The 27,669-nt window shown below is 37.4% G+C and overlaps 1 protein-coding gene across 4 annotated transcripts in view; it reads left to right on the forward strand.

Moving 5' to 3' along the window:
• STXBP4 (syntaxin binding protein 4) overlaps positions 1 to 27,669 on the forward strand; it is a 170,039-nt gene that overhangs the window by 100,203 nt on the left and 42,167 nt on the right. For all 4 annotated transcript variants that reach the window (XR_009255220.1, XM_058704670.1, XM_058704672.1 and 1 more), the window contains one exon: positions 1,538 to 1,671. Coding sequence is in view for 3 of the 4 variants with exons in the window: in XM_058704670.1 (XP_058560653.1) it covers positions 1,538 to 1,671 (134 nt within the window). In the remaining variant the exon portion in view is untranslated. The remainder of the gene's footprint in view (positions 1 to 1,537; positions 1,672 to 27,669) is intronic.

The raw sequence follows: 27,669 nt of genomic DNA on the forward strand, positions 1-27,669 counted from the left end.
GAAACATACTAATACAATTTATGTATTTCAAACTGCAAGTCTTTGGTCATTGTGATACATAATGAGAGATACAGAAACGAAAGTTTCCTGTTTATACATTTTCAGAGCAGTTTTTTTCCCTCATCTTGTAAAAGCTGCCACTAGCAATGTACTTCTACTTCTAGCAATGCATACTTGCAGACAGGAGAACTCTGCCCTTCCCTATGAAAACAACAGTTTAATAAATGATGATTCATTGTATTCTTGTTCTATTTTAGGGTTCCACAAAGCATTTTTTTTTAACCTTAGAAGAATGTCTATGGTAGTACACTTAAAAAAAATTATTATTGAAATATAGTTGACCTACAACGTTATATTAGTCTCAGGTGTGCACCATAGTAATTTGATTACTCTGTACTTTACGTGATAATAGTATACTTTTGAACTCACTTTATTGTCATGCTGTATTCTAATGAAAGATCAGACATCGCTCTCCATGCTGCTTATGATGCAAGATAAAATGAAGATAACATGAATTTCATAATAATTATTTTCAATAACAATGTTAAAATACTCAGCAATCAGATTCCCTTGTATGGTTAGATGTATTTCCCGTCCCCACCCTCCAAGGTCTCATTGTGACCTTGAATAATAATTCAGAAGTTTTGGTATTAAAAATGAAGGTTGAAAATGACAATTCAAAAGCCAGAGCTTGCCCTCAAACTTAAACTGGTTCATGGAAAAAAAGGTAACTTTAAAAAACAATATTAAGCAACTTTTCACCATGTCTTAGAAACTGAAACTCTAGTACAGTATGGTTCAGTCTTTCTAATATCTATGTCTTCTGTAATAAATTTAGGCCTTGATCATTCAACACAGAATAAAGGCTCTGTATTTGAATTTGAGAATTGATGCTTTAGTGTCTGCTTGTGAATGAATATCATCATGCTTAAGAAGATGGACTATAAATAATAATAGTTTTGTTATCAGTTTAAAATTGTCCCTTTTCAAATAAAAGTTTTAATGTGATGGTTTTTTGCAGTAAAACCTAGCATTTTAAATTATAAAAGAGTGCGTTCATTTCAGGTGACATTTGCATCTCCAAAAAGTGTTATAAATGCTGTTTAGATTTAGGGACAACAAATGGAAGAGCTTAAGAGAAATTTCAGGAGCACATACACATTGAAATTATATTTAATATTATAAGAAGTAACAGTAAATGTCTGCTTAATAAATTTACGTCTGAGTGCTTCATTTGAATTTTTACAAAACTAAATGAAAGGCTACATCATGTTAGCATAACAAAAGCACTCACAAAATAAGCCCAACAAATGATTTATTTCTCCTTCTTATCAGGTCAGTCTAATTCTTTAAATATGTCTTTGTTACATAACGAAGAATAGAAAACAGAAATGTTTTGTGATTACTTCATTTTATGACTGTAAGAATTCAATATTCCCAGAAATACAAATATTTTTGTACATAAGAGTTCAGATTCAGCCAAGATGGATACTATTTATTGTGTAATAAGCTCATCTTTGCATTATTGCCATCACAGTGAAAGAAGAGCTTTGTTAGCTTCTCAGACTTCCCTCACACCCCTGGGAAGGAACGGACGTAACATCGCAGCAACACTGGCACTTGAATCTAAGGAACTTGTTAAATCTGTTCGGGCCATACTTGATATGGATTGTAAGTTTTCTGCATTTTTTCACTTTTTTTTCTCCCAGTAATTCATTTAACAAAACAAAAGGAGATTTCAAGCTTGACAGTTTAATTTTGTTAAATGCGTTGGTTTGCCTATAGTAAAACTGAGAGCTAATTGATAAAAATCTCGATACACTCCTTGTAGGGGGAGAATATTTACTTTATTTAAAGTGCCTGAAATGGCCTCCAACAGAAGATAGCTGATTAAGGCATGTTTTTGCCTCTACTTCCATCTAAAGTCTCTTTGAAATGGAAGAACAGATAGAAAAATAAATCCACAACAGCACTGGAAACCTGGAAGGTTAGAACCAACATTTAGGGATTTTGAATAATACCCAACAGATAGAATAAAATGGAAGGTACAGCCCAGCTGAGCAAAAGACCCCAAAACACAATAAAGATCAAAGACAAAAATGCTGAAACAGTAAGTTAACTAGAACCGTGAAAAAATGTCCAGGATCACAGGCAGGGAAGACTGGGAACAGACCCTGGGGCACTCAGCAGGGTAATTAATTAAAGGGCTATGGAATAGCTGAACCAGTTCCCCACTCATCAGAGCTGCTGGCTCAGGCATTTCCTCCTGAGCCAGGGCCAGGAGAATACCTCTCTTAAAGAACTGCATGATCTGTCCCTGGACACCCCCAGAGTCAGCACTGGGCTAGAAAGAGATGCAGGGGAACAGGCTTAGTAATGCCAGTGTCCCAGCAGACAGGGAGATCCTTGGGGAGAGCTTAAGTGATCAGTCATTTCCATCCTTCCCTCCTCCTGTCTCCCAGCACTTTTGCCTCTTCATGGATTTGGACTCCCTTTTAATTTGTTTGTTCTTCTGTCTCTTCTCTTGATGTCAGTCTGTCTGCTGGTTGTCTTTATGCTGGCCTCTAGCATTCCACTGTCTCTGTTTGCCACTCTTAATCTTTCCTATGCTGGGGACGAGATATCAAATATATATAAATATAAATGTAGAGAGGCACAGAAAAAACTCTTTGTTCACAAAGTATCCAAATAATAAGTTTTGAGTAAAGTCCTGTGTAGTAAATGGTTTGGCTTTGTAGAGGATATTCAAAGACCCTTTGGGGTAACTTTTAACTTCAAAACTATGTTATAGAAAGAATTGGAAACCATGCACAATTTGTGAAGTGAGGTTTTTTTTCTTAATTTTGTATAACCTATTACATTAAAAAAAATCAAATTATATTTCAAAAACCCTATAAGAACTCTCTATGTGAAGAAATTCTGTGGGTTTCAGGATAGATGAAAATAATCACTTCTAATGTATTATGTGTACACTCAGAACTTAAAATATCAGATATTTTTAAGTTAGGGCGGGACCAGTGGAGGGAAACACCTGCATACACACACATAGCCCAGTGGACACTGCCATCATTAATTTTAATTACCTTGCTAACATTAACCTTTACATTTGTCAAACATGATTATTCAAAGAAAATATTTGAAATTCAGCAGAACTCCTTTGGAAGAGAAGTGAAAAAGTCCATCGGCACTTTTTATGTCGTAAGAATGTACCTCATTTGCTGTTTAAACTAGCAAATAGTTTCTGCGTTGTCTTTTTTATTTATTTAGAGATATAATTGCTAACATTGGCATGTATTCCCAGTACTTTCATAATTTTTATGACCTATCTTTTTCAGTTTGATAATTCAGATAAACTCAGCTCATTTTCTTTCTCTTTACGCAGTCGCTTTTCTATATGTAATGGAAAGCAGAAAATTACTACCATGAGGTAGATAATTCAGCTGCAGCCTCTACCTCATTTCCTTTGGCGTGACTGGTTATTTCAAGTTACAATTCAGAATTTTCTCTTGGGTAATTGCGTTTACTTTCTTCTTAACATAAGTATAATCTAGGATGTTATACAATGGGATTTCCTCAGAAATGAGAATCAGATTTCTTGGGTGTTATAGCTTAAACCCAGTCTCTGATGGAATATCTAGAAGATAATTCTGAACCTTTTTTAGATGGTGGCCTCTACTGAAATCTGGAGAAAGCCCTGTTACCAGACATGTGCAATTATATACATTTGCATCCATCTTCAGAGTGTTTATAAACCCCAACTTAAGAACCTAGATGTAGGATCACAGAGGGCACGAGTGCTTTTTACAGCCTTGCAAACCTGGCCATCCAGCTCTCATCGGGATAGCTGTAGCAATGGAGAATTATGTGAATCATAGAGGCATCCTCGAGGAACAGTTTGAACCCATGTAAACAGTGTTCTGCAGAATTTCTGATGATCCTTGGAGGTGCCCCAGGGAATACCCCAATTAGCCATCCAACTTCATTGGGCAAATTAATTAACCTCTGGTCCTCTTTCCCCATATAAAAGGTGGAGTTCATAATATCTAAACTGGCAGGGTTGGAGGATTAAATGAGATACATGTAAAGTAGCTAACAGAGCACCTGGTAGTATAAGGTGTTCATTAATGGACATTGCTACTGCTGGTGCTGCTAATGCTGATACCACATTATTATCATCTAAAGCAGCTAATTTAAAACTACTTTTTCTCCATGCTAAGTATTAAGTAACTATCGTCTAAGTCTTTCAGTTTGGATCCATTTGAAAAATATGACAGATGAGAGCTTTCCTTAATGTATAACATATAATGTTATTTTCAATTTTGAGTTATAATGTAATCATCACAGGAAACCATGGCTAAATGTCTCAATCAGCATCTTATCTTTCAGTTGTTTTTTTGCTAACTATAACAAAATTTTGGTCTGTTCCACTGTACTGCCTCCACTGAAATAGCATGTAGACAAAATAGGCATTTTCAATCAGTATTGGAACCCCTACAAGGTGCCTCTATCGATCCATCTCCATCAGTATTTACATGGTCAATATCATAATGTTTTAGTGTAATCTTTATTTAAAATAACTACTTGTTTTGAACTTAAATCTTTGATTGACATCTAGTTTCACAAAATAATTCTGTTACAAAGGCAGGAAGAAGCAGTTCTACTTTTAAAACGCATAATAAAATAATAACTGGCCAGCTATTCCATAGGAGATCTTTAATAAGAACTTACTGACTTCCTCGTAGATGGGCAGCACAAACACAGGCATCCACCTTCCTTCACGATTCCCATGGAAATGATAGATGGAATATAAAAATAGAGTAAAAATCTTCAAAAGCACTTGTAGTTACAGGCAAATCCCAAAAACTTCGATAGGGCAGGTGAGGCCACATACAAGGAAAGCACAAATGCCCAACTTGTTACTCCCCCTGCCTAACAACAGTGGCAATTATGGGGTAATTGGAGGTGCTTCTGGCAGGAGGACAGTCCTTAATGCATTCTAATTTGAAGGGGTAATGAATAAAGCCAAAGACTCACTAGGGGGGCAGATGGACTCTTTTTCCTCTTTTATCTTGGTGAGTCAATGGCATTTTTGGAATCCTCAGAATTCACACAGATTCTGTGTCAAGCAGAAAGCTGACTGGGGCTTGGTCTCTTAGGCAGCAAAGACACCCAGTGACATGCGCACACGCATCGACATGCACTGGGGCACACAGGACACTTTAAATGCAAAGGGAGCCTTTGCACCAAATGCTTCTGCACCAAATGCCATCCCACCCTTCACAGCCACCTCTGGTCTTGGCTCACCTCTCACTCCCCTCAGACTACTGCATCATCCTTATACTCACAACACAAGTATACACTGGCCAGCCCCAGCCAGAGCTTTGAGAGGGTAACTCCCCAACAATAACGTGGTTAAATGTCAGTGCAACCAGAGGGTCCACACATTGTTTCAAAGGTCAAAAACCAATTCTGAGTAGAGTTCTCTACATCAAGTTTCTATAAAGAGAAATACATAACGTGTGTGTGTGTGTGTGTGTGTGTGTGTAGACATACACACACACACATTTCATTCAAGATCTTTTAAACAAATATGTACATAAGCATACCAATATATGATCATGATAAAGTCCATGGTGTTAAAGCAAGAAAATAGAGCTGTCAAGATTTAGAATAGACTACCTTCTACCAAGATGGTAGAGTGATCTCATGCCAAAACCTCCCCATTCTGCTCCTACACTTAGAAATGACATTTAAAATTATGTTTGTGTATTTAAAAGATGAAAACCAAAAAATTCACGTCTCCCTGCACCAAGAACAGAGGGTAAAACTGTAATGATAAGTGAGCTCTTAAGCTTCAGAGATTCGTGGGGTTGGGATGAGCACCTGGAGCCAAGGTTTCTACACCCACGAGGACCCAAATGATGCCTGAGCAAAGGAAGCAAGGAGCAGGAATCTTCCTGTGGAGAATACACTTTCTTTTCTTAAGTTACTCATATATTAGGCATTAAAAAAAAAAAAAATCCATCCAATTTAGGAGCCATCTGGGCCTGCCAGTAATTAATGTTGAAAGTAAATATTCTCATCCACTACAGGTGGGAATATAATTTGGCACAACATTTCTGGGAATCAGTTTTGCAGTATATATCAAGAGCTTTTAAGATATCTATTTGAAAACTGTTTTTGAAAGTCAAAAATAATATTTTGTTGGTCATTTATTTTAACCCTACAATCCTACCTGTTGGTATTTTGCAAAGAAAATAATGAGAGATGTGCTTAAAAATGCATATATAAGTATTTGGATCACAGCATTTCTTATAATAGCAGAATTATGGATATTCAACTGTTATAGAGTGGTTGAATAATTATAATTTTTTACTCAACCAACTGAAAATGAAGGTGAACTTTACCCCCACCAAGCAATGACTGTCTGATTACATATATTTGTCTGTGGGAGCTTCCTGCATCAATTCAGGTGTTCCTTACTGTCTGAAACTAGCAGTATTTTAACTTTTAAAATTAGAATGTCAGTAATAAATGCTTTTTGTCTTTATATTCTGAAGCTAATTAGAAGTTATTTAGGCAGATGGGAAAAGGTTTTATGAGAAAAAGGGGAAATGTCGTACTGCAACATTTGTAGGACTTTATGATTTTTTTTCTTTTAGATCCAGAACTCAGACTTGATATAGCATCTTCTCATTGTACTTAGTCTGATTCTCAAACTGTTATCACTGCTTTTTTTTGTTTCTCCCAGCACACATTTTTATAAGATAACATGAGTTTATCAAAAGAGAAGTCATATATTTTTGGTGAAAGTCAGCTATACTATGTAGAATGGGCATGATGGTATTTGCTTCTCCATAAAGTTATCATGGCTATATATATATATATATATATATATATATATGTGTGTGTGTGTATATATATATATATACACACACACACATATATTTCTTCTCCTAGAGTTGAAGAAGGTGTTCCAGGCATAAGGGGATAGTTTACATGTCTCGGATGCCATTTGGAGGCAATTTTACCTGTTTTTGTAGTAAAGTAGATCTGTTCTCTAGTGACTTGATCATTTAGCGCTAGATAATACCCATTGTAAATATTGGTGTTGTCTTACCATTCAAGGAAAATGGTGAACTCATATATTCTCTTGTATTGTTGCAAATTGAAAGTAGGTCACTGCTGTGATGTTCTGTTAAGAAAATATATCAAATCTTGGGTGATCTCTGGGAAAGAAACTCTGCTTGGGTTATTTAATTTTGCTTTAAATGAGTGAATTATTGTTAGCTTCAAGGAAATAAGTAATTTCTTTCCTAGTACAGTTTTATTTCCAGAAAAAAAAAAAAGTGAGAGAAAAATACGTAACTTAAGAAAAGGTAACCATTGGGGCACCTGGGTGGCTCAGTTGGTTAAGCATCTGCCTGACGTTCAGGTCATGATCTCACAGTTCATGGGTTCGAGCCCTGCATAGAGCTCTCTGCTGTCCATGTGGAGCCCACTTCAGATTCTCTGTACCTACCTCTCTCTGCTCCTCACCGTCTCTGAAAAATAAATAAATACAAATTTAAGAAATAAAGAAAAGGTAACCATTGGGACACCTGAGTGGCTCAGTCAGATGAGCATCTGGCTCTTGGTTTCAGCTTGGGTCATGATCCAAGTCATGGGATCGAGCCCCACGTTGGGCTCTGTACTGAGCATGGAGTCTGCTTGAGATTCGGTCTCTCTCTTCCTCTGCCCCTCTCTCCTGCTTGCACTTTGTCTCTTTAAAATATTTTTTTTGAAGTAACCATTTAGATTTATTACTTCATTATTCACGATCTATTTATTGAGTATCTGCAATGAGTCAGACCATGACCTAAGCAGTGGGATAATAGCATACAAAGTCCCTACTGTCAAGCTGCTTCAGTAAATTGTAAGGGTAAAAATGGACAATCAAATTAGCAAAGTGAACAATCCCAGACAGTGATGACTGTTGTACATACAATAAAACCAGGTGATGTATAAGTGAGAATGCTACACCTCTTTGAAGAGATGACTTTTGAGCCAGGATTCAGCCAGGAGAAAATCTATGGGATGAGTTTTTCTGACCAAGTATGAAGACCTTGAGATAGGCACAATCTTTTTTTTTTTTTTATGAAATTTATTGTCAAATTGATTTCTATACAACACCCAGTGCTCATCCCAACAGGTGCCCTCAATACCCATCACCCACCCACCCCTCCCTCCCACCCCCCATAAACCCTCAGTTTGTTCTCAGTTTTTAGGAGTCTCTTATGTTTTGGCTCCCTGCCTCTCTAACCATTTTTTTTCCTTCCCCTCCCCCATGGTCTTCTGTTAAGTTTCTCGTGATCCACATAGGAGTGAAAACATATGGAATCTGTCCTTCTCTGTATGACTTATTTCACTTAGCATCACACTCTCCAGTTCCATCCATGTTGCTACAAAAGGCCATATTTCATTCTTTCTCATTGCCACGTAGTATTCCATTGTGTATATAAACCACAATTTCTTTATCCATTCATCAGTTGATGGACATTTAGGCTCTTTCCATAATTTAGCTATTGTTGAGAATGCTGCTATAAACATTGGGGTACAAGTGCCCCTATGCATCAGTACTCCTGTATCCCTTGGGTAAATTCCTAGCAGTGCTACTGCTGGGTCATAGGGTAGATCTATTTTTAATTTTTTGAGGAACCTCCACACTGTTTTCCAGAGCAGCTGCACCAGTTTGCATTCCCACCAACAGTGCAAGAGGGTTCCCGTTTCTCCACATCCTCTCCAGTATCTATAGTCAGATAGGAGCAATCTTGACATATTGGAGGGACTTAGGAGAAATTCTGAGTTCCTGATACATATGAGCAAACAGAGGAGTTAACATGAGCTAAGGGTAGAGATGCAGAAAGAAGCTGGACCATACAGGGCTCTGAACACCATTCTAAGGAGTTTGGATGTTATTTTGAGTGTCATAGGAGCCGTCGGTGGTTTTAAGCAGGAGAAGAAACCTGATCTGATCTACATTTTTAAAAGCTCATTCTTGCTTTTGTTTAAAACTGGGCTGTAAGAGTAGCAGAGTAAAAAAAAGCAGAAAGACTACATGGTTTTGCAGTGATTGACTTGGGACAAGATAGTAGCTTGGGCTAGGTTTGAATAGCAAGGAACAAATATTCATTTTTAAAAAGAGATTTAGTATTTCATCAGTGTATATAACATTTTGAAACACCTGAAATTCAGTATTCATGTTTAAACTTAATATTCACACACATACGAGGTCAGTGAGTAACCAGAAGTCCAGAAGCACAAAGCAATTATCTGTTGTCATCTTCAATCTTCAACTGTCTCATATTTTCCTGTTGTTCCTTCTGCACGTTAATTAACTCTTGGGTGTTTGCCTTTTTCATTAAACACATTCCTGAGAATTGAAGTGCTGAAGTTATTTAATAATGCCAAATCTATAGTAACTATCTACTGTTTTCTATCGGTACATAGGAAGCAAACATAATAGTTTGTCAGTCATAAAAATCAGAAAGCCACCATATTTCCAGTATTTACCATACCCAAAAACTGTCTAGTATGAATCAATCCCAGAGCTACCACATGATAGGCATTTTCATAGAAGATCATTTCCAAGGAAGTGTTTCATATATATATTTTAATCACATATACTGCCAGCATCCGTGAGCTATGAAGGGCATGACCAAATGAATGAGACTTAATTCTTCCCACCAGGCAGGAATATAGTTGTCAAGGGGCTTGCAGGATGTGCAACATCTAGGATTTATTCAGGTAAAAGCCTATATATCTTAGTACTAACATGGGTGAACACACTGTAACACAGAATGATTTCCAACACAAAGGCAAAAAAAAAAAAATACAAAGACTGCTTCAAAAATTAAAGAAGGCATTGATGTTTAAGTATAGTACATTATTGGGGCACCTGAGTGGCTCAGTCAGTTAAACGTCCAACTTTGGCTCAGGTCATGATCTCACAGTTTGTGGGTTTGAGCCCTGCGTCTAGCTCTGTGCTGACAGCTCAGAGCCTGGAGCTTGCTTCAGATTCTGTGTCTCCCTCTCTCTCTGCCCCTTCCCTGCTTGCACTCTGCCTCTCGCTGTCTCTCTCTCAAAAATAAATAAACATTAAAAAATTTAAAAAAATAGTATAGTACATTATCTCTCTTTCAAAAAATGGAATTCCAATTCCTTTCACAATTAGAACTGACTGCAATAATAGAGCGTCTACAGTGGGGTTCATGTTTTGCTCCTGTAGGATTATCCAGTTATAACTGGACAAGCAAAATGTGAATGGTGCCAGAAAGGAATATTTTCCCTCGAGGCCTGAAAATGTCCTCATCCAAATGGAATACATGCTTTTGGGTTAATGAAATAGGTGTTCTCTGGAGTTCATCTGAGGACAGAGTATTAACAGCTCATCTCAGGGGAGACAGTGGCAGTAGCAGTCATGTGCAGTAATGACTTTAATAATTATTTAATATGATACAACACTTGGGTGAAGATCCAGAAGTTCCTGCCTTCAAAACAGAGTATTAATATTACCACTACAGATACATATATTTAAAGATAATAATGCCATAGATATAGGAGATTTTAAAATTTTTATCAGTTTTACACTTTGAAAGTACCATTTTACATCCATATGTCCTCGCACCAAGCCTGTGAGATAGACATTATTGTTTTTAACTTAAAAGATACGAAGCAGAACCTGGGTGGCTCAGTTGGTTAAGCATGTGACTTCTGATCTTAGCTCCAGTCTTGATCTCAGGGTCGTGAGCTCAAGCCCCGTGTTGGGCTCCACACTGGGTGGGAAGCCTACTTAAAAATATATATATGGTATGTTAATAAAACAGTCATATATTTCGGGGCACCTGGGTGGCTCAGTCGGTTGAGCATCCCACTCTTGATTTTGGCTCAGGTCATGATCCCAGGGTTATGGAATCAGGCTCTGCACTGGGCACGGAGCCTGCTTAATATTCTCTCTCTCTCTCTCTCTCTCTCTCTCTCTCTCTCTCTCTCTCTCCCCCCCCCCTTCCTCTCCCTCTCCCTCTCCCTCTTCCTCTCCCTCTCTCCCTCTGTCTCTCTCCCCCACTCGTGTGCTCATTCCCTCTCTCAAAAAAAAAAAAAAAAAAAAACAAAGATCAAGGCTTAGATAACTTGAATAATTTACTTCAGTCACATGCTTGGAAAGGGCAATGCCAGACCCCTAACTCAGATCTTCTAATATTAAGTCCTACGAATCTCACAGGTGTACAGTTAAGTCATTATGTCACAATTGAATTGGATTTTTTCCCTTTTTTTTGAGCATATAAAATGGCAAGATGTGGTATTCTCAGTGGTATCTTAGATTTGATAAGCTATGATGACCTCTTGGAGTCTTGGCCTCCTGTCTGTAAAGTTGGGATACAGTCTTCCTAAGTCTCAAGGATTGAGGGAACTAGTATAAAAGTGCTATGTAAATGTAAAGCACTATATAAATATAAGATTGTGTTTTAGAGTTCTTTTTTTTTTATTTTTTTTTTTTTTTTGAGACAGAGGGAGACAGAGCACGAGTGGGGAGGGTCAGAGAGAGAGGGAGACACAGAATCCGAAACAGGCTCCAGGCTCTGAGCTGTCAGCACAGAGCCCCACGCGGGGCTCGAACCCACGAACCGTGAGATCATGACCTGAGCCGAAGTCGGATGCTTAACTGACTGAGCCACCCAGGCGCCCCTAGAGTTCGTTTTTTATTTCAGTTAGAATTGGCCAAAATTTACCTCATCTTAAATTTGCATGATTTACAAATATTCAGAATAAAGCAGTAAGGCTTAAGGAGCTTTAATAACTTCCAGTCAGGTAGAGAGGGATACCTAACTCATTGGTAGCAGTGGCTTTCTCAGGTCGGATTGGGAGAATATGTTTTTGTTTTTGTATTTGTTTTTTTAGAAACCTTTATATTTGATTTTTTTTCTTTTTTTAGAGTGAGCATTTGTTGATTCTAAAATTTAAAGCATCCCTTTTAAAAGTAAGTTTTAAGCATCATGGAAACCTCACAGTAAAAAATTTCTTTTTGGAAGCATTTACAAAACAATGCATACAAAAGGAATAATAAATGTGCCCTGATAAAAATCTTGAAATGGAAGATATAGAGTCAAAAACTGAATCTTTAATAATATTTTTCAAACATGTGCGACTTTATGAACTTATGTAACCAACGTTACCAGTTAGACTAAAAATGATTAGGTCTTGGGACTATACGATGCTGCTTGTGTTTTTTGTTCCTTTGGGGTTTTTAATTTTTTTTTTTAATGTTTATTTATTTTTGAGAGAGAGAGACACAGAGAGAGACAGAGTATGAGTGGTGGAGGGGCAGAGAGAGGGAGATACAGACTCCGAAACAGGCTTCAGGCTCTGAGCTGTCAGCACAGAGCCCTACGTGGGGCTCGAACTCACAAACTGTGAGATCATGACCTGAGCCAAAGTCGAATGCTTAACTGATGGAACCACCCAGGTGCCCCTCTTGTTCCTTTAAAATAACCACCAAATGCTAATGAAAGTAAAAGTCCAAGTGGGACAGAGAAGGAGCATTGGAAGTGAGAAAAACCTGCTTCTTGAACAAGATTTTTTAAACCTTAGGTAAATTCCTCAACCTCAGTTTTGTTCCATTTATGAAATGGAAAGTAGGAGCATTAAGGCTCATTACATCACAGGATAAGATGAAGTATCATTTGTGAAATTGCCTTTAGTTTTTATATAAAAAAATAGTTGTTTGTACCCTAAATCATATCTTTGTCGAAAAGATAGATTCATTTTTACTTGTACAGAAGCAGAATAGTATAGTAAAAAGACTATACTTTGAACCTTGTAAGGTTCAAAATCTAGGCCTGCCACCTAATAGATTTATGCTTCAGGGGTTCTGTAGTCTCCCTGAGTCTCATTTTCTTCATCTGTGAAATTGGAGATATCACCAACTCATAAGATTGTTTAGAGGATTAAAATAATGTATCTGAAGCTGCTAGCTGATTAAAGATAATGTTTAAAGTGGCTCCCACCTGGTAGGACTCAATATATATCATCATTATCTTCATCGTTATAATCTTCATCATTCATTGTCATTATGTAAAAAGAGTATTTTGTTCTTGCAACCTAATCTGATATAAACTATTCTCTCCCCACCCCCCCTTTTTCTTTTCTTTTTTCTTTTTTCTTTTGAAAGCAAGAAACCTTAGAAGGTGGTGAAAGATCTCTACTAATGTCGATTTATGTAATCTATCGTTATTAAATTACTCCACTGAGAACGTGTAAGAAACCAAGTGCTAAAATGCCTAAAAACAGTTGCCAAGTAACATTTCATTCTTTAAAAGAGCAATAAAGAAACCCAGCTTCAGCTCAAATTTATTTCATGGCAATGAAGTTTGAAACAATAAAGTTTATGTCTAACTAGCAACCTCAAGGGCTCTCCAAATGTCATAGTCTTGTATAAGGAGAGGGAAAACTTGCTGAGTTTGTATAGAAGATAGCAGTAGTAAAACTTCCCGGGAATGGGTACAGCTAGCCACCAGCTCACTGTGAACCCTTACACTAGACTTCCACAGGCATTTCACTCATATGAGAAAGGAGTAAACCTTATAGATACCTGGTGGAAGAATGCGCCAAATAGTAATGCTGATAGATGCTCCTGGTATGCTTGAGAAAAACAGGACAGTATGGATAGAGAAGGCCAGTTCGTGGTATCACTCAATCCTCAACCTGTTTGCTTTCATAACAATCTATTCTTTTAAATTTTATTTATTTAAGTAATCCCTACCCCTAACATGGGGCTTGAACTCACAACCGCAAGGTCGAGTTACAAGCTCTTCTGACTAAGCCAGCCAGGCACCCCAATAATCTGTTTAATGTTGGCCTCCTCTCTACCTCCAGCTCTCTCTTTCACTCCCGTATTTTATTCTCTTCATAGGACTTCACACTATTTTTTTTTTCATGGTTTACTTGTTTATTGTCTGTCTCCTCAATTAAAGTATGAGCCCCTTGAGAACAAGGATCTTGCATATCTTGATCTTTACAATTTAGTAACATCTAGTTACTAGTCCTAGTTTCATTCCTAGGATTTTTAAAAATAGAAATAAATACCCATCATATGAATGAATGTAATATATAGCAAATCCACACAAATAGACGTCAGCCAGTTCTTTCCATAAATATTTGTTGAGTACCTACATATCAGACACTAAGATCAGACTCTGCTCATGTTGAGGATGCCCCTGTAGTAGAAAGCAAGCAAGCAAGCAGTCATGAGGTGGGAGAGACTTGTGGAAGAATGGAATTAACTCTTCCCTCTCATACATACTAACCCTAGGTGGGTGCCACACACCATCGATGGGGGCTTTGAGACCAAAATATTTCCATGAATGACCACACCTTTTTTCCAGATCTGATAGAAGGGGAGTGAGACTATAGGCAGTTTCCTATAAGAAATCCATGAATGTCAGGGAGGGTGATGCTTCAAAAAGAGCTGAAAAAAAGAAAGAAACCAAAGTAAATCTGTAAAAGTGGACCTTGAATAGCCCAGGCAGAAAAAGAATATGAGTGATGTTTTCATTAAAGTGGATCATAGGCTGGTGTGTATCAAACTGTTATAATAGGGAAGCACTTCAACTATTGTAAAACCTGCTGGGATTGTAGTTCTACCAAAAGAATCTAAAGAGGATGCAGTTGTTTAATTATATATATATTTGGGCATATACCACAGGTTCCAGGAATTGTGTATTTATCTAGACATATACCACAGATTCCAGAGTCCAGTTTTGTTTTATTTTAAACTTGGGTTAAATGGGTTTGTTCTCATGTTTAGAGAGTATGGATGGGAATGTGGCTTATGTAGTAATAATTCCTAAAAGATGAAGTCTACTGCAGAACTTCCCTTACAGTGTCAACAAGAAGGAAAGGGCAGAGGTGTACATATAATCAAGGGGAATTTCAGAGTTCTTTGATGAGCTTAGATGTTCAAACAAATATACAAACGTTGGAGAAAGAGACAACCTAGAACTAACAAGAACGCTTAAGAATAGTGGCAGGAATGTTAAAGCCAGGATCAACCTACGCTTTTGAAAAAAACTTTTAAAGATGAGAAAAGCTATATTTGAAGATAAACAGAAAGTAGATTTGGTATGTTAAATTAACATAGAGGGGGAAAAGTCTAGGTAATGTAGTAGACTCTCTTTGAGTAAGGGTTCCCATGATCTCTCCTTCCCAGTGTTCATACTTTCTGTGATCCTGTCCTCTGGAGTATGTGCAGGACCTGTGATTTACTTCTAACCAACAGAACACAGCAAAAACAGGATGTACATGATAATATTGCATAAGATTTTAGTGCCCATTTGCTGGAGCCTCCTACTCCTTCTTGGCTTCAAAGAAGTGAGCTCTTACGTTGGGAGACCCACATGGCAAGAAGCCAAAGGCAGCTTCAGGTGGGTAGCCAGGGAAAATGAAGCCTTTAGTTCTAAAACCGCAAGGAATTGAATTCTGTTGACAGTAACAACCTTCCCCAGTCAAGCCTCAGATGAGACTGCAGCCTTGTGAGACCCTAAGCAGAGTACTTGGCTATGCCTCGCCCAGACTCCTGACTCACAGAAGCTGTAAGATAATAAATACATGTGTATTAGTCTAAGCTAGTCAAATGTGTGGTAGTTTCCTACACGGTGATAGAAAATATCATCAACCAGTTACACAGTAATAGAAAATATCAACTACTGCCATTTGCTTCTGTCTTCCCAGTTGAGAAAACAACCTTCAGAATGGCATGGCTAGAATTTTCCCTGGAATAGAACATTCCTATCTATTAGAATAAAAGATACAAATTACATTTAGAGCTTTGAGTCAACCTTCATACTCCCCATGAGATGACTCTTTTCTACCTCCTTCACCTCTTTGACTCTTTTCTATCCAAAGGAAATATTGGCGGGGGGCGGGGGGGGGGGAGAGGGATGGAAAGGATACTTTTTTACAAGCTTAATTAAGGCATCAGCCTCTAGAAACGGCTGCCATTATGTTAGAAATGCTGTCATGAATCTTCCTAAGAGAGCTGCTTTCCCTCCTCACCATGTGATGTCTCTTTCAGCTTAGCATTCTCACTACCTATTACAGTGCTTGACACATGATTGATTCTCCAAGACCATTTGATGAATGAATTCCTTGTTAAGTTACCTAACCCATAAACCTAATAAGAAAGAAAGTCATCCTTCCCTACTGTGGTGTTCTTCCCCTCTTAGACTTTTGGGAATGAAAAGGCAAGCATGACATTTATTTATGTACAGGGAAGCAAATGAATAAACCCAGAGAATACAGAAATGAATGAATTGCTTTTTGTAAATAAAAGGAACCTTAAAAACCTAATATGAATACTGATTATTTCATAATTGTCTTTTTTTTCTCTTCAGTCTACCAAGTTGTGCTCAGTTTTATATGAGACATATTCAGTGTTGGTAGATGCCAGAAGCTTAATTGTCTGACTCCAAATGATACTGACATAATGGACTCATTTGCTATGCCTCCATTCTCTATCTTCACATCACATAAAAGTACAAACCTTTTATAACCTGACAATAATTGAAATGCCTTTATCTTTTATTCATTTTATTTTCAGCTTCCTTCTTTGTAGACCCCTAGTGGAAACATAATTTTAGCATTATTCATTCCTGTTTGGTACACTGAATGCCTGGTCCGTTGTACCTCATTTCTAGCAATCTGTGAAGTTTTTATAAATACTTTGTTAATTTAATTTGCTGTTGGACATTACTGGTGACAAAATGCCCAAAAGATTTGGTTTAATTTACATAACATATAAGTAGAAAATGATCAAAAATAGATGCTCCATTGCTTACTGTCCATTTCAGAAACGTGATATTGTTTTCATCTAAACTAAGGAACTAAAGTATTTAAAGTCATAATGTCCTTATTTATGAGTTAGGAGATCACATATTTGTTGAATTGAAACTTTCATTTATATAAAGGGGCTCAATGATTATGGGTATTGCCTGAGAATGTGGATATTTAAAAACAAATAGCAATTACTTCCTATTACTTCTCCCCTACAGTCTATCCTCTAGTGGTCTTTAATGCATAAACCAGACCCTGTCATCCACATGATATCTTGGACCAGTCACATTGGTCTATTTATAGTTCTTCAAACATACCAAATTCATTTCCACCCCAGTACCTTTGTACTTGCGGTTCCACCTCCCTGGATTGGTCTTACTTCAGATCTTCACAAGGCTCACTTTCACACCCCTGTCTGTATTCTAATATCATCTTCTGAAGAGGCTTTTCCTAGCCAATCTATCTAACATAGTAAGTAGCCCCTGTTACCACTACCGATCACTCATGATTCCTCTACTGTTATTTGTTTTTTTAAAAGCACTAATTGCTCCCTGAAATTGTGTCTGCCCTACTAGAATATAAACTCCAGGAAGGCAGAGTCCTTACTCACCTTCTTCACCACCACAGCCCCAGAATCCATCACTACAGCAGTCCATCCTCCATATGTAGGAATTGAATAACTAAGTGAATAAGATCATAGAGGTAGGTCACATAGGATAAAGAGAGAAACAAGGAAGAGAAATCAAAATGGCACTGAATTTTTGAGCCTGGATTATTGGCAGGTGGTAGAACCATGAAAATTCACAAGTAACCCAGAAGAAGGACAAGTTCTGTATTACACACTAGCACTAGGAATACTGACATCTAGAGGGAGATAGGGAGGGACCACAGGGTTGGAAATGTTGCTGCAGGGATTATTCTTATGGTTCTGATAATTCAAGCCCTAATATTGCAGAGAAAAGGTGTAACAGAGGAAGAAAGAAAAGTCAGGGACAACTTAGAGGAGGAAGGGGAGCCAGATGGGGAACAGAAAGGATGATAGAAGTAGAAACTAAGAATATTGCTGGGAGGTTTAAAAAAAAGCAGAAACAAAACAGGAAAAGAGAATTTCAAGGAGAGATTGGAAAGTGGTACTAAATGCTGGTAACAAGAGGACAATATGTGGGAAATGGGCCAGCTTTGACTGTAAGCATTTGTGACCTTTACGAGAGAATCTTCGGTAGATTGGTGAGGGCAGATATGCATCTTACACCAACACTGTCTCGAATGTCAGTTGAATCTTCTGTGATTCATGGGGCATTTCAATATCTCTTAAGACCTCCTGTTCATATTGTAAATATCAGTTATGTAACTCTAGTTTAAAAGGTGTAGGGTTGGGTGGCCTGAGTGGCTCAGTTGGTTGAGCGTCTGACTTGAACTCAGGTCATGATCTCGCAGTTTGTAAGTTCGAGCCCCAAGTCGGGTTCTGTGCTGACAGCTCAGGGCCTGGAGTCTGCTTCAAATTATGTGTCTCCTTCTCTCTCTGCCCCTCCCTGACTCATACTCTGTGTGTGTGTGTGTGTGGTGTGTGTGTGTGTGTGTGTGTGTGTGTGTGTGTGTGTGAAAAATAAATATTAAAAAAAATATTTTAAAATTAAAAAAAAAAAACAAGGTTAGGGTTAAGGGAAGAAAGGTATGGGAAATGGAGCTGAATCTAAACTGATCCTACAGCATATGTTGGAAGTTACTTAATCTGAACATGTTCTTGCCTGGGCCCAGGTTTCTGTGATTTTCTAGAGAGGGATGCCATGTGCTCCGATAGCTGTCAACGTGTCATTTAAATGTGTGCCTAGTTTTTCTAAATCGAGAAGTGCTAAGATAAGAGGGAAAATGTTAGTTAGGCCAGCAATATTTTTATTTTATTGTCTGCTGACATAAAAAATGTGTTAAACTTTATTTTCATTATTTTGCAAAGATCTGAAAAGAATGAGCAAGCAGGAAAACTTGCTCATAATCCAGTACCAAGAGGCAACCATTAGTTACATTTTGGCCTCGTTAACTTTCAGTTCCTTTTTTTCCCCAACTTTTTAAAACTTCTAACATTTTTATGTTGTTTTTTTTATATAATGGGAAAAGGAGCACAGTGGCTAACAGTGTGGACTCAAGAACCAAGTCTCCTGGATTCAAATCCCATATCTTCCTCTTATGAGCAACATGACCTTGATGAGGTTCATAACCTGTCTGGGCCTCAGTCTCCCCACCTGTAAAATGTAGGAACAACCAATTGTTTTATAAGCTCACTTGGTCTGATATCTGGGATACAAAAGAGTTGACCCCATACCCTTTCCACCTTTCCAAGCTTACTTATTCCATATTCCCCTCCCCTGGCAGTCTTTTGGAAAGCTTCTCATCCCATTTGTCATTTTGTCTATCGTTCTCCTGATGTTTTGTACTTTTGTCATTTGTCTTGATGTGCAAATCATTGTTTACGAATAAGATCTAGAGTAGGAGCCACCTCTACTCCTGGAGACTTAACTAAAATGAGAAACTGAGGAACCTAGTTGAGGATTATGCTTGTCGATAATGGCCTTAAAGTTGTACCACACTGTACCCTCACATTAAAGTCAAATATGGCCTGGATCTGTTCTGCAATAAAAAAGGGTAATAAACTAATTAAAGCATTTGATTGTCTGTATCAGAGTTATTATCCTAAAAAGCCATTAACCATACAATGATAATCAAATGACTGGATGGGCCGTTAACGGTAATATGTCCCTTAGGGCAGCACATCACAACTGTGTGCGCTGTGTGCAGACTTTGTGACAGAAATGTCTCTAAGACTAGGCTAACTGTGAACTATTTAAGTAAGAGAGAACCCAAGGGAAAACAGTTTCTTCTTCTTCTTCTTCTTCTTCTTCTTCTTCTTCTTCTTCTTCTTCTTTTTTTTTTTTCTTTCAGGAAAGGATAATTGGTCAAATTACCCTTTATCCTGTTTACTTCAGGAAAATAATTGGTCAAATAGCATCAAGGCAGAACATGGCCATAAAAGATGCAACACCTCTCTGGTGGTTTCATGATTGAAAAAAAAACCCCGCCCCGAGTCCACCCCATCAAACTCAATGGATCCTTTGGGCATGACAATCATGGATCTATTTTCCAGAGCCAACCTTGATTTTGAGTGTTTTGGCACCCTTTTAATTACTGTCCTGATTTGGGGATCCAGAAAATAAGAGTTGAAGTATCTATAATATCCTTTCTTTGTGAGCAAGGTTTTTTGGCCAACTTTAGCCTTTCTTGAACACATCCTTGCTCTGTCCTCCTCCTACAATATAGGCTGTAATCCAAAGGTGGATCTGTCTTTATCGATAAGGTACTGACAAAGTTCTGTCAAGTGCATTGCTGTGCTTTGGGTTGGAGGGTTTGTATGAACAGCAAAATGCTACTTTATTGCTTGAGAAGATGGTGAATTGACATTAACTTAAGGAAACAGACTGCTGCAGGTTTTTCTGAGTATCTTGCAGTAAATCAACCTTCAAAGACTTCCTTAGGAAACACATTGGCTCTTTTTAAAAATATAAATACATTAAACAAAGTTCTTAAATCATCTAGCTCTTTTTTCTAATCTGAAGTTAAGGAAAATATATCAGTATGTAATATGACTTCCTAGGGAGTTGAACAACAGAAGACTTGGATGTGCTGAATCCAGCCAACAGCTATCAACCTCATTCTCTGTGTGTTTTCATTCGTTAAGAGTGGGCTAGGAGGAAGATCACATTAATGCGGCCATTTGTGTTTGCCTCAGCCCATCACCTTGAACTTTTCTCCCAAAGAGTGACAAATTACGTTCTTCTTCCCAAATAGAAGAGCAAATTTTGTTCATGCATTTCCTGAATTTTTAACTACACCCTCTTTTTGTTGTTGTTCTGTGAAGTAGAAACCACTGTTTGTTTTCTCTGTAATGAAGTACAAGGATGCAATTATTTTTAAATAAGATGTTTACTCGCATATTTGTGACTGTTACCAGGTCACAATTTATAATAGTAATTCCTCAGCAGGGTTCTGACAGTAATGAACCTGAAGCTCAGAGTTGTAAAGAAATTGCAAAGGGAAGCACACCTAAGTAATGACATTTGTTAGGAGATAGAGACGTCATCTCCCAGCACCTAGGATTATTTTTTATATTTACAGCTCAGGAGTCAAATCTGAACTCAAGTTGACTGATCAGAAATAATTCATGCGCTGGGTTTACCAACAGTGAGAAATAACAGAGGAAGACTTCTTCAATTCTCTTTCTGAATTGTTAGGGACAGACATGATACAGCTTAGGCCTCTTGCCTTATAGCATTAGTGGTTCAATACAGGAACAAAGACAAACGCCAGAAAATAATGACTTGTTTGATTGTTTATATTTAAACTAAAACATCTAAGCTATTTATTTTCTCATGTCTCAGGGACTAAAAAGTTTCATGAGAAATACACATTTGTAACTTAAAAAAAAAAGGAATACACACTTGTAATGTATTTTTTTTTTTTAATGCTCAAAGGAGATAGTACCATTTCCTGAAGACCTGATCAGTGCATTCAAAACATTGCTGTGGAGCATATTCTCATTTGAGAATATAGCTTAGACACTTTGTTATCTAAATACTTTGTGGTACTTGTGTTGTTTCCAAAAGCCATCAAGCACCTAAATCACAACACACAGATGTGTGTTCACTGTGATATCACATTCAGAAAGCCATGGAAGCAAAGGAAATCTGTTGGAATGCACAGGGCAGCAAGCAGGCTTTCTTTTCTATTTGGTTGTTGGCTTGCCATGCAACATGCCAAGTTTCCCTGTCTTCACTCTACTGCCTAATGACGCTACAGAAACTTAATTGGTATTTCCAGATAAAGGATTTCACAGAAACTTAATTGGTATTTCCAGATAAAAGATTTCACAGAAGCACAAATTTTATTATCTGGCTTTCTGTCTAGTGGTTGCTCTTAGTACACACTGAATATAACCTCTTAAATATGAAGGTAACATGTTAAGACTATGAGGTCAAAAAGGATAATTATGGTTATAACTAATTATCATGTAAGTTAACCAAATGTAATTACAAAGCATTTAATTGTTAACTTTTGTTTAAACATGATTTTCTTATTTGAGTGGAAGGCAAAAAAAAACACATTGGCCCTTTGTTGTTCTTTTATAGCAATGCTCAGTTATGTGACCTAGATTTCAATTCTCTGTAGTATTTCCTGTACAAAACCAGTGTATTCCCTTTCTGCACACCTACCACTAATAATAAAATATGAGTCAGCTACATAGAGCTACTATCTGTGTAAAGTTTTTAATCAAAACCTTTTGTTAATGAAAAACAAGTGCATAGTGCTATTATAATGCAGATGAGCTAATAAACAAAGTATAATTAAGAATCTTTCTAGAGAGAAATTTCTCAGGAGGTAAATATTTAAAGATTCACTGTTAGGTTTTTTTAAAAAAATAATGTACTTTTTGTCTGCTTAAAGAAATTTCTTTTTCTTTGTCTGATGTCATCTTGGAATTCTTGGTAGGCTGTGACTCTTTAATTTGATATTGTACTAAACAAATATTTTTTGAGCTATTCTCTTCAAAGAATCTTTCTTGTTATTACAATCTACTGTTATAATCTCTCTCTCTTTTTTTTAATGAGTATGCACACTGGAAAGTGAAGCACTCTCCAGTTCTATAGTATGTCAAGTAATATGGCAGATTTTATATTTTTAAATATAAAAAATATACTTACACTGGGTTTGTGAAATTTTGCCTTTGTAATCCATTCATATTTTGATGATAACCAAAGTTCTTAGGCAACCATTATGCTATAACATTACTGTCAGGAAATTGGAACAAATTCCAGGTTATTTCACTGAACATGCATCACATGGTCAAGGCTTCCTAACACTCTGGTCTTGACTAAATAGCACAGCACTCGTTTAAGAAGTATGTATCTTAAAGAAACACAGATCTGTTCAAATTGGCAGCACTAATAGAAAATAAAATGATAGTTTCAGCTGTATCTATATAACATCAAACATCTGTGTTATGAGCAAATGCTGACTCCTCTAGCTGTTTCCAAAGGTACAGATGTTTACATTATATGAGCAAAACAACTGAATGATGGATTGAGTGGTTTTAGCTTGTATTTGTATTTGAATTGTTACCATAGTCTCTGAATACTGCTGTAAAAGCATTCTTCTTTAGGGTCTATTCCCTCCCTCGATCATCTCATCACTTTTATTCCTTCCTTCCCTCTCATCCTTTCTTCAACAAATATTGATCGAGTACCTGCTATGTGTCAGACACTGTGTGTTGAGTGAGAGAATAAAATAGACATGGCCTCCCCAGAGCATACATTTGATGGAGAGTAATTGTACATCCTTTAAAAGTTTAATTATATACTTACAAATTGTGGTAAGTGTTCTAAGGAACAAGAATAAGGTGCTATGTATTTATCCAACAAATATTTTCAAGGACCTACTATGTGTCAGGCGAGGTTCATTGTAAACAGGGATGAATGAAACATGATCCCTATCCTTGCTGAGCTTATGTACAGTTAGGGAAAACAAACAATAAACAGGAAGACCAATAAATATGTCATTTCTGTTGAGGAAGTTCAATGACTGTAGTGTACGTGTTGCTCTGATAGAAATGGAGGGAGGGCAGGGACCATCTGTCCATATGACAAGCTTTCAAGTGGAGACTGGAAAGATGACTAGGAGCCAACCATCTAGAAAGCTAAGTAGGGATCAACCCAGGCTGAGGCAAAGAGCTGCCTACTCCAAGAATTGAAAGAAGGCTAGAATAGATTCATTTAGCAAGATGGGGAAGATTTCGGGGAGGATACGCTTTTGAGACATAAAACTTAATTTTGGAAAAATCAGGTCTAATTTGCCTAAGAGACATCTAAGTGGAGATGTTATTGTGGAGTTGCTTATACTAGTCTGGAATCAGAAGGAAGGGTTGAGTTGGCCAAATGTGATAGTCATCAGCACATGTAGGTTTTTTAACATTATGGAAACTGTGAGATCACCTAGGATATGAATGTAAGTCAAGAAAAGAAGGGGATCCTAGACTGAATCTTAAGGACAAAATTTAGAGGTCTAGAGAAAGAAGAAGCTAGACTGAGAAGGAGTGGTCAGAAAGACAGATGGATAATAAGGCAAGTATAGCGATGTGGAAACCAAGAAAAACCAAGTAGTTTTAAAAGCATATGCTTTTGAGTAGTTAAGTAATTGTCCTGCTAGATAGTAAATTTTTAAAAATTATTCTCAGTAAATTATAAAATACTCCATACTTATTAATATTGTGCACATGTATATACGTATATTTTTAGAACGACTTTCTCTGAAAAAGTAGAAACTGTCTTGGGGCACCTGGGTGGCTCAGTCAGTTAAGCTTCTGACTTCAGCTCAGGTCATGATCTCATGGCCCGTGAGTTCAGGCCCTGCATGTGCTGACAGTTTAGGCTGACAGCCCGCTGACAGGCTGTGTGCTTTGGATTCTGTGTCCCTGCCTCTCTCTGCCCCTCCCCCACTCATGCTCTGTCTCTCTCTGTCAAAAATAAATGTCAATAAAAAAAATTTCACAAAAAAAGTAGAAACTGTCTTAACCAGTTTAATCAGCCTACTCCATTCTCTCCATGAAGCATACGGATGGATGCCCATGGGTGATGTCTACTCCTGTCTGATAGGCTTCCCTCCAGTGCTACCCTGAACATAAGCTGCTACCAGTTAAAATGTTTATCAGAGTTGGTTGTGTTTTTTTCCAAAACGATTAATGCCAGGTGTACTTGGTACTATAAATTAATTGTGTAATTTGTAACTTAATGAACCATGAATGTGGAAAGAAAAAGTTATTTTTATAAAAATTAAGTTGAATGCTTTAGAAAGATTTGATAAAGGTGAGCTTACAATGCTATTGATTAGATGTGAGGGAGTCATCTGTAAAAGATCGGGGGCAGGGTGGACTGTAAAAGTCTAGAAGAATTCTGCTCTTGGATTGTTTCATAACTGTTCTTAGTTCTCAATGCACTTTTAAAGAAACCGAAACTGGAAATGATAGCTGATGTATTTTGAGTGTGGTTTCTGCAAAAAGAACAATATAGAACCCTAATCAGAGGACTAAGCACCAAAAAAAACAAAAACAAAAAACAAAACAAAACAAAAACCAACCTTTGGCCTAACAAAAATTGGCAAATGAATGTTTGGATTTAAAATAAAATATATAAATATAGGTATATAAAATAAAAATATATCCGCATATATGTGATGCTTTAACTGATGGTTAATCTTCTACTATAGCCAAGTATCTTTGTATCTAGTTCTATCATATATCAGATGATACAAAGACAAAGTTTACCCAGCCCATGTTCATTACCAAAATGTATGAATAAATTATCATTGAATAAATGGAATCCTGCAATAGAAGATCATTCCTTTTCTTTCATGGTTTTGATATTTAAGTACCTCAAACAAGGAAAATTCATCTTTGGATATACATACGCATGTTGTGTTTCTGCCCCTAGCCTTTGTACTTCTTTGCTTTAATCCTACTGATAACTTTTAAGAATGTATTTGATTACTCATCAAATCAAACCAACATTATAGTCTCACTTTTATTCTTAACACATAACCACAGTTAAGGTTACCAAAGCATACCTCTCAAGTAGAAAATATTATACATTAAAAGGATTCCCCCACCACCACTTACTTTCTGAAATTCTCTTTTCAATTAATTTCAGACTCTTACCAAGATACTTAGAGGACATGAGAAAGAATAATTTTTAATACTGCTACATCTTAAATATCAGTTCTTACTATTCTATAAATTTACCCGCAAGCATTTAATTTTTTATCAGTGGTAATGTTTTCGAATTAAAATTCCATACTTAATTGTTAGACGGTCAGTGATCAATGTAGGATGGCAAGTGATTAAAGGAGGTGGGTCATAAAAATTTTGAGTAAAACAAAAGACCGTGATCTAGTGGGGAAACAGCAGTGAAGTGTAAGATTCCCAGGGAATCTAAATTAGATTCCTAAAGTAGACTGGATTTATTGGGTTTTATTTTTTTTTAATGTTATTCTAAATTTTTTAAAATGTTTATTTATTTTTGAGAGAGAGAGAGAGAGACAGAATGTGAGCAGGGGAGGGGCAGAGAGAGAAGGAGACAGAATCTGAAGCAGGCTCCAGGCTCTGAGCAGTCAACACAGAGCCCGACACAGGGCTCAAACCCATGAACTGCAAGATCATAACCTGAGCCGAAGTCGGACACTTAACCAACTGAGCCACCCAGGTGCACCATTTTAAATGTAGGTGTTTACACGTACACATACATGTCTGATAATGAAGTACAATGTTTGTGGTTTTTTCCTATAAATAGTTGCATGCTATTGTGTGTTGCTGAGGAGATAGCTTCAATGCCAATGCAGTGCTTTGAGACATGATTATTATATATAACATCAGAAGTTAAGTCTCTGGGCCATCAGGTAGAAACAACAGAAGGACAAATTTTGGTTCCATTCTGAGCAAGAATTATGAGCAAGAACCTTTGAGAATTAGAGCTATCTAAAAATGTGAAGCTCTGTGTTTCCCATCACTACAGAGCCTGGAGAAATCCCCAAAGACTTGTAAATATATTGCATGGAAATGAGTCTTTTCCTCTGAAATCCGTTCTGTGTGGCTGCTGCAGAGCACTGAGCCTTTTGTGCAGTAAGCCAAGGGCAAGTGAGTATGTGGGGGCTGAAATACAAGCGACTGGATGCCCTGGGACAGGCCCTCGTTTTCTAGAGGAAGGAGCACCTTTTTATAATTTTCACAGGAAGACGAGTGCCCTTGCAAGCTCTGTGCCCTCAGAATTGCATCAGCTCAGAGGAGGCACTATTTTGTAGCCCTGGCACATACCAGGAGAGCCATTTTCCACACAGAATGGAAAAGTTTTATCCACACCACAGGCTGGCAGTGGCCCTGTTTTCATACATGTTGGTCTTCCCTTCCATTTCCTTCCTTCCAACACTAAGAGTCTCCATAAACAAATAGGGGCACCTGGGTGGCTCAGTCGGTTAAGCGTCCGACTTGGGCTCCAGTCATGATCTCACAGTTTGTGAGTTCGAGCCCTGTGTTGGGCTCTGAGCTGACAGCTGTCAGATTCTGTGTCTCCCTCTCTTTGCCTCTCCCTCACTTGCACTTTCTCTCTCTCTCTCTCATTCAAAAATAAATAAACATTAAAAAAAAAAGTTTCCATAAGCAAATAAAAGGAAATGAATTAAATATTCAATTCACAAAATAATACTTTTGGAACCAAGTAGGTCTGAGGAAAACTCAGTACCCTCAAGGAGTTAGCAGTCTATGGGAGGAGGGGAATAAAATATTTGTGCAAATTTTCATAATGCAAATTTGGAGATACTAAGTATTTTGTGAATGATACAAAGTGCTAATAGCTTAGAAGAATAAGGAGGGAAATTGTTTTAAAATCAGGAAAATGTTTATGGAGAATGCAACATTTAAGATTTGGCTCAGAGAAAATTTGAATGGGGGTGATGGAACCAGAAGGAAGTTGAGGTAAATAGGAGACAGAGGAAAACTATTGTAATTTTTTTTTATAAATACATTTTGATTTTCTTATGTTTATTTGTTTTTGAGAGAGAGAGTGTGTGTGTGAATGGGAGAGGGGCAGAGAGAGAAGGAGACACAGAATCCGAAGCAGGCTCCAGGCTCTGAGCTGTCAGCACAGAGCCTGACGTGGGGCTTGAACCCATGAACTGGGAGATCACGTCCTGAGCTAAAGTCGGACACTTAAT

This window comes from Neofelis nebulosa, chromosome 16 (assembly GCF_028018385.1).
Source record: "Neofelis nebulosa isolate mNeoNeb1 chromosome 16, mNeoNeb1.pri, whole genome shotgun sequence".
Taxonomy (NCBI): Eukaryota; Metazoa; Chordata; class Mammalia; order Carnivora; family Felidae; genus Neofelis; species Neofelis nebulosa.